Source organism: Erinaceus europaeus, chromosome 2 (assembly GCF_950295315.1).
Source record: "Erinaceus europaeus chromosome 2, mEriEur2.1, whole genome shotgun sequence".
In the NCBI taxonomy this organism is placed as follows: Eukaryota; Metazoa; Chordata; class Mammalia; order Eulipotyphla; family Erinaceidae; genus Erinaceus; species Erinaceus europaeus.
Window position 1 is genome coordinate 118437096 of NC_080163.1, and position 18358 is coordinate 118455453.

General features: G+C 47.5%; 1 protein-coding gene across 5 annotated transcripts in view; it reads right to left on the reverse strand.

Moving 5' to 3' along the window:
- Window positions 1–17843, reverse strand: part of ACSF3 (acyl-CoA synthetase family member 3) — a 30121-nt gene extending 12278 nt beyond the window's left edge. The window contains exons 1-6 of one of the 5 annotated variants that reach the window (XM_060185009.1): window positions 17669–17771; window positions 16959–17065; window positions 10104–10787; window positions 9369–9524; window positions 6356–6510; window positions 3943–4088 (exon numbers count right to left, since the gene is read on the reverse strand). In XM_060185009.1, coding sequence (XP_060040992.1) covers window positions 3943–4088; window positions 6356–6510; window positions 9369–9524; window positions 10104–10769 — 1123 coding nt within the window. In that variant the 5' untranslated portion in view covers window positions 10770–10787; window positions 16959–17065; window positions 17669–17771. The other 4 variants (XM_060185008.1, XR_009548231.1, XM_007531864.3 and 1 more) reach the window with 4 other exon arrangements.
- Between the last annotated feature and the right edge of the window lie 515 nt (window positions 17844–18358).

Below are 18358 nucleotides of genomic sequence, written 5' to 3' on the forward strand. Positions count from 1 at the left end.
GAGTCCTGTGTGGATGGCATGGGTATGCATGGAAGGGAGCACAATAGTCGTAGAGAGCACAATGGTCATCCCTAGACACCCTGCAGGGCCACAGGTGACCAGAACTCAGAGCTAGCACGGAATGGGGAGCATTCTAGATTTTAACAGGACTAGGGTCCTTGCTGCTTGGACCTGGATGAATAGCCTGAATCCTGGGAAAATGTCAAATACTATCTACTGATTTACTTCCTTCTGAAACAGGTCAGATATTATTTCTTTTTTTTTTTTCCCCCCCCAGTATGATTTCTTAAAGAACCTATAGGATCCAGTATCCACAGAGGCTCCAAGAGCAAGCAGGAAGACACCACAGCTTCACCAGGAGGCACCCACACCCTCAGGACGCAGCACACCAACCACATCGACAGAGATACCTGGTTCCTTCCTTCCTTCTTCTTTCCACACATGACACCTGCTCAGACCCCTGCCCCAGATAGTTGGACGGTGCTCTCCCTAGTGTGCTTGTGCCACCACCCCAGCAGGAAAGAAGCAGAAGCCCCATCTGGGCCTGGAGTGGTGCTCGTGTATGTGGGACCTACCTGCCACCCTGACATCTGCAGCAGTGTTTCAGGGGGTGATGTGGGGGCTGGGGGGGGGGGAGACAGAGAAGGCTAAGGACTCAGTCCCACATGGTGCCCCATCTTCAGAGGACAGTCACAGTCTAACGTGAGGTTGGCCCCCTCTCATGAACACTTGATGAGATTGGAAATTCCTGTGACATCTTCCTCCAAAGCAAAGAAATCAGAAAGCAGCTTTCTCTAGATGACAGTTCATGAAGGATATCGCTGTAGCTAGGGATCAGCTCTCCCAGGTCACATCATCCCACAGCTGTGTAATTGGCAGCATTGTTGGGGTGCCTGTGGGGCTCTGACACATGAGGTGAGATGTATGGGAGCCCCTGGTTTCTACTCTACAGTGAGGTTTCCCAAATGTGACTATTTTAGCACAAATTCAGATGTGATTCAACAGGGTTTATGAGTTAGGAGACATTTTCTCTCCTACAAGAATCCCAGGGTTTTTGAAGCCCTTTGGGGTTGGGTGGGAAGGGGGTGAGGTAGAAAGATAGATAAGTTTCTCATGAGAATAGGCCTCCACTGCCTGCAGTGTTCACATTAGCCCACACATTCTTGCTGGATACATATCAGAGGTTTGTGACTTAGTCATAGCTCCACTAAGAAACAGCAGGGCTCACGTTTCCAGGCAAAGACACTTCTGGACTATTGACTGGAGCGTGCACACTGCATTTGGGGGGTGGAGCAGGGAACTCCCTGACCCCCACCTACTGACCAGAGTGGTCACAGCAGATGAGTATCTGCTTGGCAGCTGCATGGCTGTGATCTGAGTGTAACCAGTCTTCATCCCAGCCTGGGTCCACAGTTGTTAGCTTCCCAAGGTGCAGCCCAGTGTGGATGAGTGAGGGCACTGCTGCTAGGCTCCACAGAGGGCCCTGTCAGCACTTCACAGAGAGTCCCTGACTTCCAGCAAGAACTGTCAGTGATTGATTTCCAATTAGAGTGAGGTGAGGCCTGAGCTTAGCCATAATCAATCATTCACCTTCCTTCATGTTCCCCCAAACAAGCCATCCATCTATTCATGCAGAACTGACCACCCAGGATCAACTGGTGACACAAACCCTTCAACATCTGCCCTTCCCAAGGTTGGCCAGTCCCTCTGTGTTGCCCTTGGGCTGCAGAAATCTTTAAGTGCATGCTGGGGGGGGGGGGGTGTTCAGAGCCACACTGATGCTGTATAGAAGCAGAGGCCATGGGATCTCTTCTCTGGGAGCAGGTGCCGGGCCAACAGGTATTGCAGATCAATGAGTCCCCAAAGCACCAAAATCTCCATCAGATTTCTCCAAACCTGGCTGGGAAGTTGTACTCAGGATTAGTTTGTGTAATGTGCTTGACTTAGTGTGGGGCTACTTTACTTCTCTGCAAACAGAGCTGGTGCTGCATGGGTCAGAAGCCTGCTTACTCCTGAGCAGAAATGATAGGCACTGGTTCAGAGGAGACCAGAGAACCAAGCTCTGGTATCGACATCAACCTGAGGCCTATGAAAGAGCTCTGACTTCATTCAGCATTCAGACTCCTGCTCTCACTCATCCCTGAGGAATTTGGGCTCTGGAACTCATAGGTCCACCTTAAAGGGGAGCTGGGGGAGTCACGGGCATCAGTGACCATCCCTGTACAAAGAAGCTTCTTTCTGGAAGTCACCTGGGATTCTGTCTCCACCACTGGGGTTGAACATCCAGCTGGGCCTTTGTGCTCCACCTCACATGTATCTATCCACATCCCAGTCATCCTCTGCATGTGCAAGTCTCCCTGTGGCTATAAGTCACATCTTCTGCATGAAACGCCTTCCTGCACACAACACTGACTCCTTCTGCACGTGACCCTCATATCCTTGTGACAGAACACACTTGCACATGACTCTGTATCTCACCTGGTCGAGAGCACACATCACCATGTGTAATGACCCAGGTATAAGCCCTTGGGCCCCACAATTGGGGGGAAGTTTTATGAATGGTGAAGCAGTGTTGTAGGTGTCTCTCTTCTCTCTCTCTCTCTCTCTTTCTTTCACCTTTTATTATAAAAAAGAAAGAAGGGGGGAGTTGGGCAGTAGTGCAGTGGGTTAAGTACACGTGGCGCAAAACACAAGGACCAGCATAAGGATCCCGGTTCAAGCCCCCAGCTCCCCACCTGCAGGGGAGTCACTTCACAGGTGGTGAAGCAGGTCTGCAGGTGTCTGTCTTTCTCTCCCCCTCTCTGTCTTCCCCTCCTCTCTCCATTTCTCTCTGTCCTATCCAACAACAATGACATTAATAACAACAACAATAATAACTACAGCAATAAAACAACAAGGGCAACAAAAGGGAATAAATAATATTTAAAAAAAAAGAAAGAAGGGAAACAGCTGCCGGGAATGGGAGTTTTGCAGGCCCCAGGCCCAAGTAATAACTCTCATACTTAAAAAAAAAAAAAAAAAAAAAAAAAAGGAAAGAGAAAGAAATGATGTATTCTTACAAAATGTGCACACAGATGTTTGGACACTGTTTTCCAGAGCAAAATATGGCACTGTCCTAGGGCAGATGAGTAGATGAAGGAATGACCCCATATACAGCAATGGGACCAAGGAGCCAAAAGACAACATGGTAGTCTTAGGTATGTCCTCTAGGTGATGGGAGCCAGGTCCACAGACATATTCTGGGGATCCATTTACATGACATGCCAGAAAAAGCGAAGAAATAGGCTAGCACCTCCAGGCCATGACTGTCCCTGCTAAAAATGTCTGAAACTTATATAATAAAGCATGGGGAGACTTCTTATGTAAGACAAGTGGAGGGACAGATAGAATAATTTTCCTTTTCATCCCAACAGATCTCTCTCAGATGTTGAATAAACTCCATGGTGGGGACTAGAGAAAGGCTGAGAACAGGTACATCATGGCCCAGAGTTCTGTGATGTGGACACAGAAAGAAAAGGGTCTTTTTGAATCAAAGTCCTAGTGGCATACTGGAGTTAAGATATATAGAGTAGGCTTGCCACCCAGAGCAGCAGGTTAATTACACATGTGCAGCTACTGAGGCATCCACAGGAGGAGGAGGGTACCCCCTTCGGTCCGCTGCCCCGTCATCTTTCATGCTGTCACTGACTTAGTGGTTCAACACACCAGCTAAATGGGTCTGGACAAGCTTGCCAGTCAGAAGGCCCTCTGCTGAGTACCAAGTTTTGGTGGTCCCAGGTCTCCCACACAACCCAGTCACCCAAGAAGGGCATCTTTTCTTTTCCCCTCTACACTGCCCCAGAAGGAAAGTGAGGTGCAGTCATCTGGTCACCACCCAGCATTAGATTTTCCTAGGCCAGCAGATTGCAGGGGGAAAGAGCACAGTGGGGGTACTGGGCATACCTGGCAGACGGGTAGTGTTCAGGGGGTTGGACAGGGCCATGCCGATCTCCGTCATGCCATACCTCTCCAGCAGAGTGTGGCCTGTGATGTTCTTCCATTTTTCCAGTACTGGCAGAGGCAGGGCAGCTGATCCTGAGACCATCAATCTGTCCGGCACAACCAGAGGCCACTTGAGCTTGTCATACACAGCAAACAGCCCGTGAACATCCTATACATGGTCCCATGATCTTTAAACTCACAAGTGTTGAGGGCTCACATCAATCTTTGCCCTATCACAAGTGTCTGCTGGGTATATTTTATAATGTGACTAGATTTTCAAAAGGAATCGCTAATCCAGGTAAAAGACAAAGGTGATAAGCTTCTGGGTAGTATCATTTGCAAATAATTCACAGGTTCACTAAGGATCTTAACAGAGGCAGGACCATGAGGTCAGGTTTACTATGCTCAGTGCTCCATGTCTGGGAAAAAAGGCCCTTGGCAGTGGCACCCTAGCATTCAGGCATGCTTGTCAATACTGTCTGAAGAGGACATGGATGTGACATGACACCCACACACCGTGTGCAGCAAGAAGAGGTCATTTTCAGTGGAGGATAGGTAACAAGGCTGCACTTCCTCCCAAGGTGGCACCTGGCCAGGACCTTCCGCTCCACAAGTCATAACCAGAAACTACTCTGATTTCCTTTCTCACTCACTTTCTTATTACCTTGGATATTTGGATTTGGGTAGAACATGCTATTCATCCCACTCTCTCCTGGTGGCGCTAGCATGGGACACTTCTGTCAGCAGACAGCCAAGGTCCCTGTGCCTGGTCAGTGGGTAGGGGGTTGGAGAGCGGGAGGTGATGCCAGAAAAGGCTTCATCCAAGTGTCATTATAGAAAAGGACCAGAGGAGAGGGAAACTGAAGGAAGCCAGCACTAATCATACTGTGTGCCCTGACTCCCTCTAGAAACAAAAGCCCTTCTCTAGACCAGAGTCAATGTACAAGTAACAGAGGATACTGACTATACCAATATGGGACACCTCTGTCAGCACTGAGAATTTGACATTCACCATGCCTAGCTGCTTGGTTATAGGTATGTTTTTTTTAAATTAGGGGTTAATGGTTTACAATGTATTCACTGACACATGGGTATAGTTTCATTATACACCTATAGGTATGCATTTCATGGGCACAGCTGTCAGATTGGAAGATGTGTGTTGTGAAGTCAGCTGTGCTGCCCACTCACACAGGCCCTCTCTGGGAAAGGTAGGTAAGGAACATTCCATGTCTGTCCACAGGTGACTTAGACAACAGGGCACCTTTCATGCTACTGGAGGGCCCCCCAAATTTAGTGTCTTTCCGCAGTGGAGGGTTCTTCATTGAGTGTCAGGGGGAGAGGGAGGAGTGGGATCGAGAAAACTGTCAACCCCCAGCAGAGGTGGGACCAGTAAGGATGGGAGTGATGTCACTTCCTCTCCCTCCCCCATCAGACCACAAGACAGAGAATCTAGACATAAATATGGAATGCACAGCACATACAGAGAGCTAGGAAAGGTGGGATACAGAGAGAAAAGGGAGTGCAGGTATAAACAAAGGGGTGCACACAGATGTGTAGATATGCATTTTAAAGGACATGGTAGATTGGGGAGATAATTCAGCCTGTTAGAGCATAGAACTTGCATGTCTGAGACCTCAGAGACCATAGGTTCAATCCCCAGCATCACCTTATGCCAGAGCTGACTAGCGCTTTTATTTTTTTTTTTCTCTCTCTCCTCTCATTCTCTCCCTCTCTCATGATAAATACATCTTTTAAAAATAATGGAAAATGGGAGTCGGGCTGTAGCGCAGCGGGTTAAGCGCAGGTGGCACAAAGCACAAGGACCGGCATAAGGATCCCGGTTCGAACCCCGGCTCCCCACCTGCAGGGGAGTCGCTTCACAGGTGGTGAAGCAGGTCTGCAGGTGTCTATCTTTCTCTCCTCCTCTCTGTCTTCCCCTCCTCTCTCCATTTCTCTCTGTCCTATCCAACAATGACAACAACAATAATAACTACAACAATAAAACAACAAGGGCAACAAAAGGGAATAAATAAATAAAATAAATATTTAAAAAAAAATAATGGAAAGTTTAGCTTCCACCATTTAGTAGAACTTACCAAAAGCAAGCTCTAAGGCTGGAGGAAGAGCTTACTGGGTGGGGTATCTGCCTTGCCATGAGCAAAGCTCAGGCTGAACTCCTGGCACATGAGTGCCACAGCACCAGGGGAAGCTCACATGCTATAATGTCTGGTCCCTGCCCCCCATATATGCCTGAGTGAAAAGTCAGCCTGGGGAGTAGCACAACTGTATATATGTGAGGTCTCAGGTCATTTAAAAAAAGTTTGGTTTGTTGACTTTAACTTTCTGGATGGGAAGGTGGACTGTTCTCATTTACCTGATTTTTTCTTTACAAACAGCATGCACGAAGTCCTTGACATAAGGCTGGGTAAAATGCTTATCATAATAATCCATCAACTTGACATATATTGTAGGTACAGCCATAAATACATTGATCCGAGGAGTTTCTGAACTTAAGAACTTTTCCCAAACCTGAGAAAATAGAAAAGAAAGAAGACAGGGAGGAGCTTAGGGGACAGGCCCGCAGGCCCCTGGGGGCACCTCTGCTCTAGGAGCAGTTCCTCTCTGAGGTCCGTGAGCCTGGGGGCAGCATGGCATGGACACATACAACAGGGGGTGTGTGGGTGTCATCTTTTATTTTAGCTGAAAAGGTCTTATGACTTTTGTATTTTATTCCATAATAGAAACTGCTTGTTTTAACATAAGGGATTTTTCAATTTTCTCACTGTCAAAATGCCATGTTCTCCTAAAACATTCAGGAAGAGTGGCTATGCTGTTATTTGTGGCTCTTGCATGTGTCTTCTCCTCTGTACATGGAACAGAATAACATAATCAACTACAATATCAGACACTAGAGATTCCACATATGCTAAAACAATAATGAGAGAAACAATAAACTACTGCATGCCAATAAATTTAACGATTTTGATAAAATGGACAATTTCCATTAAATATAAAACTTAGGGGGCCAGGTGGTGGCGCACCTAGTTGAGCACGCATTACAGTGTACAAGGACCCAAGTTTAAGCTCCTGGTCCCCACCTGCAGGGAGGAAGCTACACAAATGGTGAAGCAGTGTTGCTGGTATCTCTCATTCTCTTTTCCTATCTCTCCCTTCCTTTTCAACTTCTTTTTGTCTTTATCCAATCAACCAATCAATCAATCAATAAAACTGGTTGCTTTTAATATTTATTTGTATTATATTTAACATATAGTGGGTCTGAACTCCTTGCAGGACTTTCCCTGGAAAGTAGTCATGGTCCAAAACTGGTCTTTGTGGCAAAAATACATCCAGCACCATGAATTCCATCAGGCATTTAGAGCAGCAAGAACTCTTCTGGGGGTGGAGGCCAAGGAGCAGCACATTTCCACTGGCCAGTGTCGATTATCTCCCACCCAAAGATCTAATGAGTCTGTTCATGCCATCTACAGCCATGCTATGCCATCTATGGCCATGGTGATAGTGGAGGGAGCCCCGGAGATGGAACCCACTGCTGTTGCCCAGGGGCTTTTTGGTAGTGCCAAACCCAAAGCTCAGTAGAGAAGTCTATGCTTTAAGAGGTTATATGGTGGGTATCAGGTGCTCTGTTTTACCTGTATAATGTGTCACAGTGTATCTACACGATGCTCTGTTTTTTCTATGTAATGTGTCATATTATATCGATATATCTTTAATGTATGAAACAGCATGTACTATGTCATACTGTATGTGTGTGAGGATCATCAGTCACTGATCAAGCATCCCAGGGTTAGAGGCAGATTGAGACACTACAGATTAAGACTGCTATGCTGGAGTTGCCTTCTTTGTCCTGCCTCTGGGACCACTTAACACCCAGGGTATGGAGAAGGACTCTAGAAGTAGGGCTGGGGCTCTGGAACCCCTTAAGTAGTGTTGTGCTGAGGGAGAAGCTCACATGAAACCAAGGGCAAACAGACCACAGCATTGAGGTTCCCATGTGCTCTGTGTGATATCTGGGAGACCCTGTGGGTAGATGGAGAATGGGTGAGGCAATCTGTATTCTTTGGGAATACAATCTGTATTCTTTGGGAATACAATCTGTATTCTTTGGGAGTAGTGCAACAAAGCTGCCCAGCCCAAAGTGCTCATGACTATCTCCACTTCCCTGCAGTAGCCACTCCACATCCAGCCCACTGTATAGCTGTACACACTCACCCCCGCAATGAGCAGCTAAGGTCATGCCTGGGCCTCTGAAGACAGGGTCTGAGGAACCACCTTGGTTTGCAGGTGGTCACCTCTTTTGTCACCTACCTGTTACTGTGCTAGACTTTAAGTTTTTCCATCAGCAAATTGGCTTACCAGATTTTTTTAAATATATAATTAATTTTATTTTTTGAGAGAGATGCAGAGAGAGACACACACACACACACACACACACAAACACCAGAGCACTGTTCAGCTCTGGCTTATGGTGGTGTGGGGGATTGAACCTGGGACTTAGGAGCCTCAGGCATGAGAGTCTGTTTGCATAACCATTATGCTGTCTCCCCCGCCTGGCTTACCAGATCTTAAGTCTGTGCACACATAAGATTTGGTCTACTCTTTTAGTCCAGTGAAAATAAGAAAAGGGTCTCCTTTTTCTCAATTCTGGGACTTCCTGGGATTAGAGGTGCCTCCCAGGCACTAGGCTGCCATCTCCACATGCCCAGGGAGGGCTCACTGCTCTGATTTCTCAGGGGATAAGACTAGGAAGAGCCCTTGGGCTGGGCAGAAACTATGCACATAGAGTGTGGATGAGGACCTGCGAGCAGGGCTGGGGGTCTGGAGCCGCCTTATCAAGTATTGTGTTATGGGGGCAGCTCATGGGGAAACAGCTCGAGTTTCCTGTGTGATCCCAGGAGGCTCTGCAAGTACATGGAGAATGCAGGGGGGCAGGTGGGGTGGGGGAATCTATTCTCTGGAGATAACAAAAGCTGAGGCTGGGCTGATATGTCTTGCCTGATGCCCACGTTTCAGTCCCTATGGTATACATGTTCATGTGTGACAAAAGGGACTTTTCAGATAAAATCAAGGGAAGGGTCTTGAGATGAGGATAACCCCAGATATTGAGGCCTCCTGAATCTTCTGAGTCCTAGGCAGAAGGGCAGTGACAGAGTCACAAGGCAGGTGACCTCTGGTGGTACCTGTTCCCGTGGAACCAGTTGTCCCACCTTGGTGATAAGATTCACTGTGAGTTCTGACTTCCGGAACAGAAGAGAAGGAACTTGCTGGAAGCCACTCAGTTTGGGACAACTGCCATGGTGATGGCAGGCCCTTACCACCGCTGCACAGTGGCCAAGCCCTCCATCCTGTGTGTCACCCAGTCCACTTACCAGCTGAGAGCTGAATTCAGGCAGCATCACACAGGTGGCCCCCACCCAAAGGGGGCACAGCAGCTTATTGATCACGCCGTGGACATGGTGCAGGGGGAGCACGTGTAGGATCACGTCATTTTTGCTCCAGGCCCACTTGTGTACCAGCCCTGTCACCTGAGGACAAAGCACAGCCTTAGCACAGGGGTTGGGGAGGAGCATTGGTAAGACCCCGTGGCTTTATTCTCTGTGTCCTGTTTGTGGTTCTGAGGCTGGATTCTATTTGTTCTTCTATTGAGGAAAAGTTTTTACATAAAATAATTCTTTGAGTCAAGAAAGGCATAAATGATAAACAAATGAAGTGGCTGGGAGAGTTTTACAAGGATGGTGATAGGTTGTAGGACAGAACAACTGTCAGATTTGTGAGAAACTTGCTTCAGTTTTGGTCTGGATAATGTACCCTGGGAACTCAGTGTGTGGGTTAATCCCTTTGAACTTGACCTCCACATCACCTGTAGTGTCCACTCCCCTGCATCTGGTCACAGGAAACCCCCAACAGGCCTAAGTGCCTCCCTAACCTTTTCTGGCAGCTGTCCACTGGGGAGGTGGCACTCAGCAGCCCACACCCCTTTCTAGCTATGTGTTTCAGGTAAGGGGTGGTGGCACTCCTGTCCTTGGGTGCCCGCCCACCCGAGTGCTAGAAGCACTGCACTGACCAGGCCCCACAGACCCTCCCAAACCTGGTCACGCACTCACCACAGCTCTGATGTTGTGATGGGTGCTGAGTACTCCCTTGGGCCTCCCCGTGGTTCCACTGGTGTAGATGATCATGGCACCCCGATCTTGCCAGTTCTGCTCCGGCAACACCCCCTCACTGGGCTCCTCAGACAGCCCAGTATAGGCCCTGGGTGTGAGAGGAAGGAGTGGGATGCCAAGCTTCCTGGCTACAGGCCTCAGGAGGTCCTCATGCTCCTGGTCAGCAATGACTATGGAGCTTTGAGAGTCCTGGATGAAATACTCTAGCTCAGCAGGGGGGTGCTTCCTGTAGAGAGGTACAGCGATGGCCCCACTCATCCATGAGGCCCATTGAGCGACCACGTAGGAGGCATCATTGGAGCACAGGAAGGAGATTCTCTCCTCTTGGAGGTCTCCACTTGCACATCCTAGGATCTTACAGATTTCACGGGACAGATGGAAGCTGTGCCAGTAAAGGTCCTTGTAGGTGTGGTGGCCATGCCGGTCAACCAGGGCAACTCTGCTTCCGAAGGCCAGCGCACGGGTAAACACTGGGGCACTCAGGTCCAACTGGGCTGCTGGGGCTGTATGCAGGGAGACAATGCTCCTGTGTTTCAGGGGAGCTGGTCGGCAGGAGGCCAGGGTACAGATCAGGCGCCGAAAGGACATCAGCACTGGGGACACCATTGTATCACCTGGGCAGGGCTGAAAGAGAGTGCAAAGGTCATGCCACCTGGTCCTGGCCTGCCTGCCCAAATTCCATCACAGTGACGCATCATGTTCTCAGGCCTGAGGTAACATGCCAAGAAAGAGGCTGCTAACACATCACACCAACACAAGGATTTAAATACCTATTTAAATAGTTTTTCTTCTCCTTTTTATTAAAATTGAGGTGCACTGGTTTACAACACTGCATGTTTCAGGAGTGCTTTTTTTTTTAACCCCTCTTCAAAAGTAAGTTATCACAGCATTTTCACTACAAAAGTGCCCGATCCTCCACCAACCACAGGAAGTACCCTGCTTTTGAGCCTTTTCCCTCCCCCCATTTTAGAAACCCCAAGAGAAGTAAATAGAACTCAATGCACTTAAGGTAAATTCTGAGCAACACATTTCAAGTCTGAGTCTGGGGTTAGAGAGATGGTTTAACAATAGAGGACCAGTTTGCATGAGTAAGGACCTGGGTCCCATGCTCAGTACAAAGACACATCATAGGCAGCACCTAGGGAGCTCCATAGTTGTGCAGTGCTTTGGTGTTTCTCCCTCAACCTCCTTCTTTTTTTCCTTCTTATCACCTCTCAGGAAAAAAAATGCATGTTTTCATCTTGTAATTTCACCTTCAGCCACATTCTCTGGTAAATAAAGCAACCACAATAAATTCTAATTTAAATCCAAAATTGTCCAGCTCATAAATCAAAGGGAGGATCCTGACCTAACCCTCCCCTGCAGCTGTTTAGTCGCACCAGAATGAACCCACAACCTCAGAGTTCAGAAACACAAGGAAATGATTCCAAGTCATTTTTTGGGGGGGGGATCAGAAGGATACTTTTTAATGCCAGAGGCTGATGGGGTGTCTGTCAATAGGTCATCCAACAAAATAGTGCAATACAAGCTATAACTCCTGTGTCAGTTCTGAGGGGCCCAGCAGAACAACACAGTTGCATAACCAGGCAGCTCTGGACCTGCCTCCCTACCTGAGCTGCCATTTAGGATCTGTCTCCTGGGGTCTGCAGGCTCTCTCTCTAACAAGTCCTTACTCCCCTCTAACTTGCTGTAAGGGAAGCAAATATGTTAGTTATATGCACCACATAGTCTATTCTTAATATAAAAAAAACCAGACTACACACTAGAGGTTATAAATGAATAATACAACAAACAAACCCCACAAGGAGAACTGTGGGAGCCCCTTGTGAGCCTTTGAGCCTCAGCTACTAGTGCTTCTGCTTGGGGGTTCCTGACACATAGTCTTCTAGGTGCATGACACCAATACACAGAGACACCCATATCATCACAAGGGAGAACACTCCCAAACACTGCGGTGCTCTTGGAAATGTGTGGAGAAAGGCTCAATGGCCTCTGAGAAATGAAGAGTTATAAGTGCCACTGGACCCTCCATTTCCAGGTGACTCGAGAGCCAGGGCCTGGTCTACAAATGCTGAGTTCAACTCTCTGACCTGGTTCACTCGGCTTTGTGCAGCTTTCACCACCACCACCACCACCACCACCACCACCCCTACCCAGTTTCTGATGCTATAAAGAGACCTTACAGTGCTCGGGAAGATGGCTCAGCAGGTGGATCATAGGACTTAAATGTTTGAGGCCTCAGGTTTGATCCCTGGCACCAAGAAATGCTCTGGTCTCTCCTCCCTTCATAAAATATGTGAATGAATAAATTATTTACAGATAAGAAATCTGACAAACTATTTAAAAACAGCTAAGCTCAGCCAAAGAAAACAAGATATGAAAAAATAAACAACAATTTAAAAAAAGCAAGACATGTGAGAGGTGCCAGTTCCAGAGGGACAGTGATCAGGGAAAAGTTAGCCAGCACAGATATTTATGTGTGAAGTGGTCCCCCTAAAATTCTATAATGCTGTAAACAAATGTTAAATTAACATTAAGATGAATATGAATAAGTTATAGAGATGTAATGTATAGCATAGGGCTCTATTTAATATAAATAAAAACATACAGATATATAATTTAGAAGTGAGTTTGCACAATATGAATATACTAATGCCACTAAGCTGTACAATTAAAATGGTTTAAATGGCAGTCTTCATGTTATGTGTGTTTCATCATGATAAAAACATAGCCATCTCTTAATTTCTTCAGCTGGCAGGGGAATACTATTACTTGAAAGTTACAAGAAATCACATCTTAGATGTTCTCAACACACACACACACACACACACACACACACACACACACACACACGTAAAATATGGAAGTTCATGGATATGTTAACACCAAGATTTTCGTGGTAATCATTTTTTCGATAAATATGTATATCAATTATCATACTGTATACTTTAAACTCATACAATGTTACATGTCAAATATATATATTTTATGTAAAGAACATATATATATATTTGTCATTCAAGTAATGTTTATTTTTGCAGTAGGGTTTACAGAGAAAAGATAATAATTAAGGACTGGAAGATTAAACAGTAAAAACATACTAGATATGAACTGCTGAGGTCCCAAGAGCCCCAATTGCAATCCCTGGCAACACCATCTGCCAGAGCTGAGGAGCACTTTAAGATCTCCTCACTTCTCTCTCTCTCTTTACTGATTTAATAATGATCAACAAAACCACAGAATAAGAGGGGTACAATTCCACACAATTTCCACCATCAGAGTTCTATATCCCATTCCCTCCATTTTAGCAAATCAAGAGAGTAAAAAAGAAAAAAATGGCAACATGACACATGACCTTGACTTTACCAAGTTTTTCTCTTCTTTGCTTACAGGCAGAAGTGTAAATAGAGGTCTCGAAACTTTACATCAGGCTCAACCTGATGCTGTTGACTGGCTACGGAAGAAGGGCAAACGCTAGAAGAAGAAGAAACAGAAAACCTAATGATCAGTCTATCAGGATCCAGGCTCAAGGCAGTAAGGACAACTCATATAGAGGACAATGGAAAATGAACCAACAGAAGGAGGGCAGAGCCAGGAGGCGGGCACCTTCTCTCTGGGAGTTACCAGAGAAGGTATTAGATATAGACTCCTTCAGATCACCAGGAAGGCTGGTTGTCATTCAGGTTTAGGCCAGACTCTTCCATTTCTCATGCTGAGGAGTATGCACTGCCTGCTTTCAGGGGGACTCCAGGCGTAGATGACAAAAATTGACATGAAAAATGGGAAACAGCAACCCATTCCCTCCCTAGTTTAGGTACCTTAACAGCAGGAGAGGTTGGCTACCTTCTAAACACGAGTTGGGCTGTCAAAACAGCTACCTCACAGAGAGCCAAGGATGAGGACTCTCCCATAGTCATCAGGTCCAGAAGCAGCGACCCAGCCTCAGCCTGCTAGCCACATCCAAATAACCATCCAAATATGGTACTCCAGGTGCTACAGACAGAAAGGAGTCAGTGAATGGCCATGACATCACTCCTGCACTATGCACCACAGGATGTGGTGATGACCTCAGCTCAGAAAGGACACCTGTCACTTCAAAAGGACACGAGAATAGGAAATATAAACCTTTCTCCCTATGTATTTAAATGTATTAAAGTAAATACATAAGAGCTGTGTATAACCACACAGGCAGCTTACACTGGTGTCATACATAGAGGCAACGCGCACGAGGGTGCTATGCACAGGAATGTCATGCTTTACATTGGGTTCTAGTTCTCCCCCGCCAAGAGAATTAGATGAGTCCTGTTAATTTCGCGGGCCTGCTTGGCCCCGCCCCAAGAAACCCGGGGAGAGGGTTCCTGAGTTCGAGAGTGTGAGAGTTTCAGAGTTCGAGAGTAAGAGAGGGTTCCTGAGTCCGAGAGTTCTTGAGTTCCTGAGTTCGAGAGTTTCAGGGTTACAGAGTAAGAGAGAGTGCCAGAGAGACAGAGTTCCTGGGTTCCTGAGTTCCAGAGTAAGAGAAAGAGTGCTTGCGCCGCCGCAGAGAGAGCAGAGTTCTGTTTGGTGATTAGTTTGTCTTAGTTTATGAATCGTTGTTCCTGAATAAAGAAATACAGCTTCCCTGCCCAGCTGTTGTCTCCACGTCTCTGTTCCCCGCCGTGAAGCTAACCCGCACGGCCAGAGCCTCCGAAATTTTAACAACAAGGACACGAGAATAGGAAATATAAACCTTTCTCCCTATGTATTTAAATGTATTAAAGTAAATACATAAGAGCTGTGTATAACCACACAGGCAGCTTACACTGGTGTCATACATAGAGGCAACGCGCACGAGAGTGCTATGCACAGGAATGTCATACATGGTGGTGTCACTAACCACAGGGGTGCTAGGAACCACTCAGGCTGACCCAGGAGGGACAGAAACCAAAAGGAAGAGGCTTCTAGTAGAGGCAAAAAGTGTCTGAGTTCAAGTCTGGGTGAAGAGTCAAAGGTTTCAGGTGTGCAGGTGATGGTTTTAAAATTTTATTTGCTGAGAGACCAGACTACTGCTCAGCTCTGACATGATACAATGTCAGGGCCTGAACCATACATGCCCTGTACTGTAGTGCTGACTTCTTGGTCTATGCAGTTTGTTTTTGTTTTATACTCATTGCTTTTCAATTTTATCCAACATTTCTGCAATGAGCATGTATAAATTTTGTATTAAAATTTCAAGACCAGCACATGTCATATATGTTTTAGAGGGTTGCTCCAACTTCAGCACTGGTATTTTATTTTCTATGAAAGTATCAGAAACATTAGCTAGATGGTAGTCCTATGTGGTATCTGTAACTGTTTACAGCTCTTAATTTCTCAAAGTGAGAGACAATACATATCGTTAAAAATAAAAGCGATAATGGTATTCTTATTTTTAATTAAAAGAACTTCCAAGGGGTGGAGGGGAGTCAGGTCCTGGAACATGATGGCAGAGGAGGACCTAGGGGGGATTGAATTGTTATGTGGAAAACTTGGAAATGTTACACATGTACAAATTACTGTATTTTACTGTTGACTATAAATCATTAACTTCCCAGTAAAGGAGAAAAAAAAAAAAGAACTGCTAGTTCATTAAAAATGTTTATGCAGGTGGGGATGGATAGCATAATGGTTATGCAAAGAGACTTCCATGTCTGAGGCTCCAAAATCCCAGGTTCAATCCCCCATACCACCATAAACCAGAGCTGAGCAGCACTCTGGTAAAAAAAAAAAAAGTTTATGCAGAAGATGAAGTTCTAAAAAAAGTGGCTCCAGAGCAGGCTGTGCTAATATCTGTGGGTGTAGAGGCCTGGGACTCCTTCCTGTCACTGAGTCTGAGTGCCTGGGAGGTGTTGAGAACCATGGGGACAAGCTGGGCACAACACAGACACAGTCCCAGCTACAAGGCTGGTGCTCTGTCAGGCAGCCCCTGGGGAAAGGCAGGAGATGGAGTTCATCATACAGTCCATGAGCGGGGGCAATGCACCTAGTCTGGGTTCACTTACTCTACAAGGTGTTTGTGGGACAGAAGCTAAGAGTAGCTCCACACAGCCTCACACACGATCTTTATTTGGGTAAATACTGCCAGTCACCTCCAGAGAGGTTACATTAATTTATTCTCCATCAAAGTAAATGTGCTTTGGACCACCTTTTCACAACAGCCATTATGTCCCTCAGGGGTGAGACTTTAAAAGCACACACCAGATTCTTACAACACAGTTCTAGTCTTCAAGGTCATGGGGAACAGGACCCAGCTTTGAAAAACACAAAACCAAACACCAAGTCCAGAAAGATTAACAGCTTACTCAGGAGGAGACCTTTCACCTTCCAACCATGGAGGCACCCCTTTCAGTGGTGTTGGTGGCTCACATCACCCCAGCAACACAGCATGTAATGAGACCGCCACCAAAGCAGGACAACGTGGCCTGTTTTTAGTGTCTCAAGTAGCCAGCCTTGGAGAACCGATCAGCACTTTCACCAGCAGAATGATTAATCACAGATGGGTGTGGGGGGGCAGGGAGAAAGAATCCTGAAAAAGCAGGGACACCTGCACCTTGGTGAACCAGGCTGTCCTCTCCAGCGAAGGACTAGGTGGATAGGAGCCCAGTTATCATGCAGAGGGGACTCTCGAGTTTGTAACCTTCCAGATTCTCAGGGTAGAACATCCCACACACAAGACCTCTCAACGCAAATGCTACTCTAAGTTAGTACAACTGTTTTCACCATAGCACAGTAAGAGTTCAGACTTGAGAGCACACTCAGGTCAGACCCGGGTATCCATACCTTCCTTTCTAGCTTCCTTCACCTGTGAAGCCCATTTCCCTTCTCCAGATGAAAGGTGACAGGCCAGCCAGACACCTTGAGGAGCACATGATGCTGCACAGAAGTTCCTTGATTAGAAAAAGACTTTCCAGTCAAATGAAGGCGACTGGTTTCTAAATGAACAACTGGCACCTGGCCCATCAGCACACCTGACCCCGGACCCCAAGACCTGTTTCTTCCTGTTGTTTGCTGCTTGGGAGGAGTTGGGGGGCACAGATCACCCTGTGGTGCTGGACCTTCATTTCAGCATTTTGCGTTATGGGGGGGGGGGAGGGGAGATGGCGAATGTGTGTTTTCAAGCCATCAGTTTCAGCAACAGACATTGACAATGCAATCACGAGCATGACGTTCAAATTATAAACGGGAAACATCACGCAGTGGTCCCCGTACACTGCAGGATGTGAGCTGCCCTGGAAGTAGGAAGGCTGTCTGGGTCCGTCTGTCCGTCCCTGAAGTCCTGGCACCCCCTCTCCCCACCTCTGCTCCCGGGTCTGGCCCCCGTCCCTGCCTGCTCCTCTCCAGAGCTGGGAGTCAGCCCCCCCCCAACTCGGATTCCCGTCCCCGCCGGGGGGCCCCTTCCCCCAAGCTCCTGACCACCCTGCCACACGCGCGGTGACCTGGAGGGGGCGCAGGGCTCGCGGGCGCCCGAGGAACCTGCACCTGCTCCTAACCGTGTCCCCCCACAGACAAGCAAAGGGCGGACATTCGGGGCGGGCGATTACTCCACCCTATCCCACCCCCGCGGGGACTGCTGAGGGCCGAGAGGAACGCGAGTGGGGGCGGGGCTCTACCTCCGCCCGGGGCTTGCGCCTCCTCGTGGACCGGAACCGGAAAGGGGACCCAGCGCGCTCGAGTCCATTTCTGGATCCTCCGGCCCTTCCCACGACTCCGGGCGCGTAGGTTCCGGGGCTGTGGCGCCACGGGGCCCAGGCACCCGACCCAGCTTCCATTTTCTAGTGGCAGCGGGAAGCGGCCACCTGGGAACCCGCCACGAGCAAGGGACTCTGACTTCTGGCACTGGAGATCTCAGATCTCACTCCCCTTCCATCTCCTTCACTGCATTGTATCCGTTTCAAATGGGGAAACTGAGTCACGTGTTCATGCTCAAACGCTACAAAGTAATAATAGAGTTGGGGGTGTGAGCTCAGAGCCCTACTTTGTGGCAAACATGCTCCTAACTCTCCATCAAGGGTTGAATGACTAGAACGTGTGAACCAAACTTTCCCTCGCAGTAGCAGCCAACCTCTTCAGAGAGAATATCATCTCCGCAGTCATGTCCTCAAGATGCCAAATAGCTGGACACACCCAGTGCCCCACCCCAGGTTGGTTGGTCAGGAACAAACCGGACAGAAGGAAGCTAA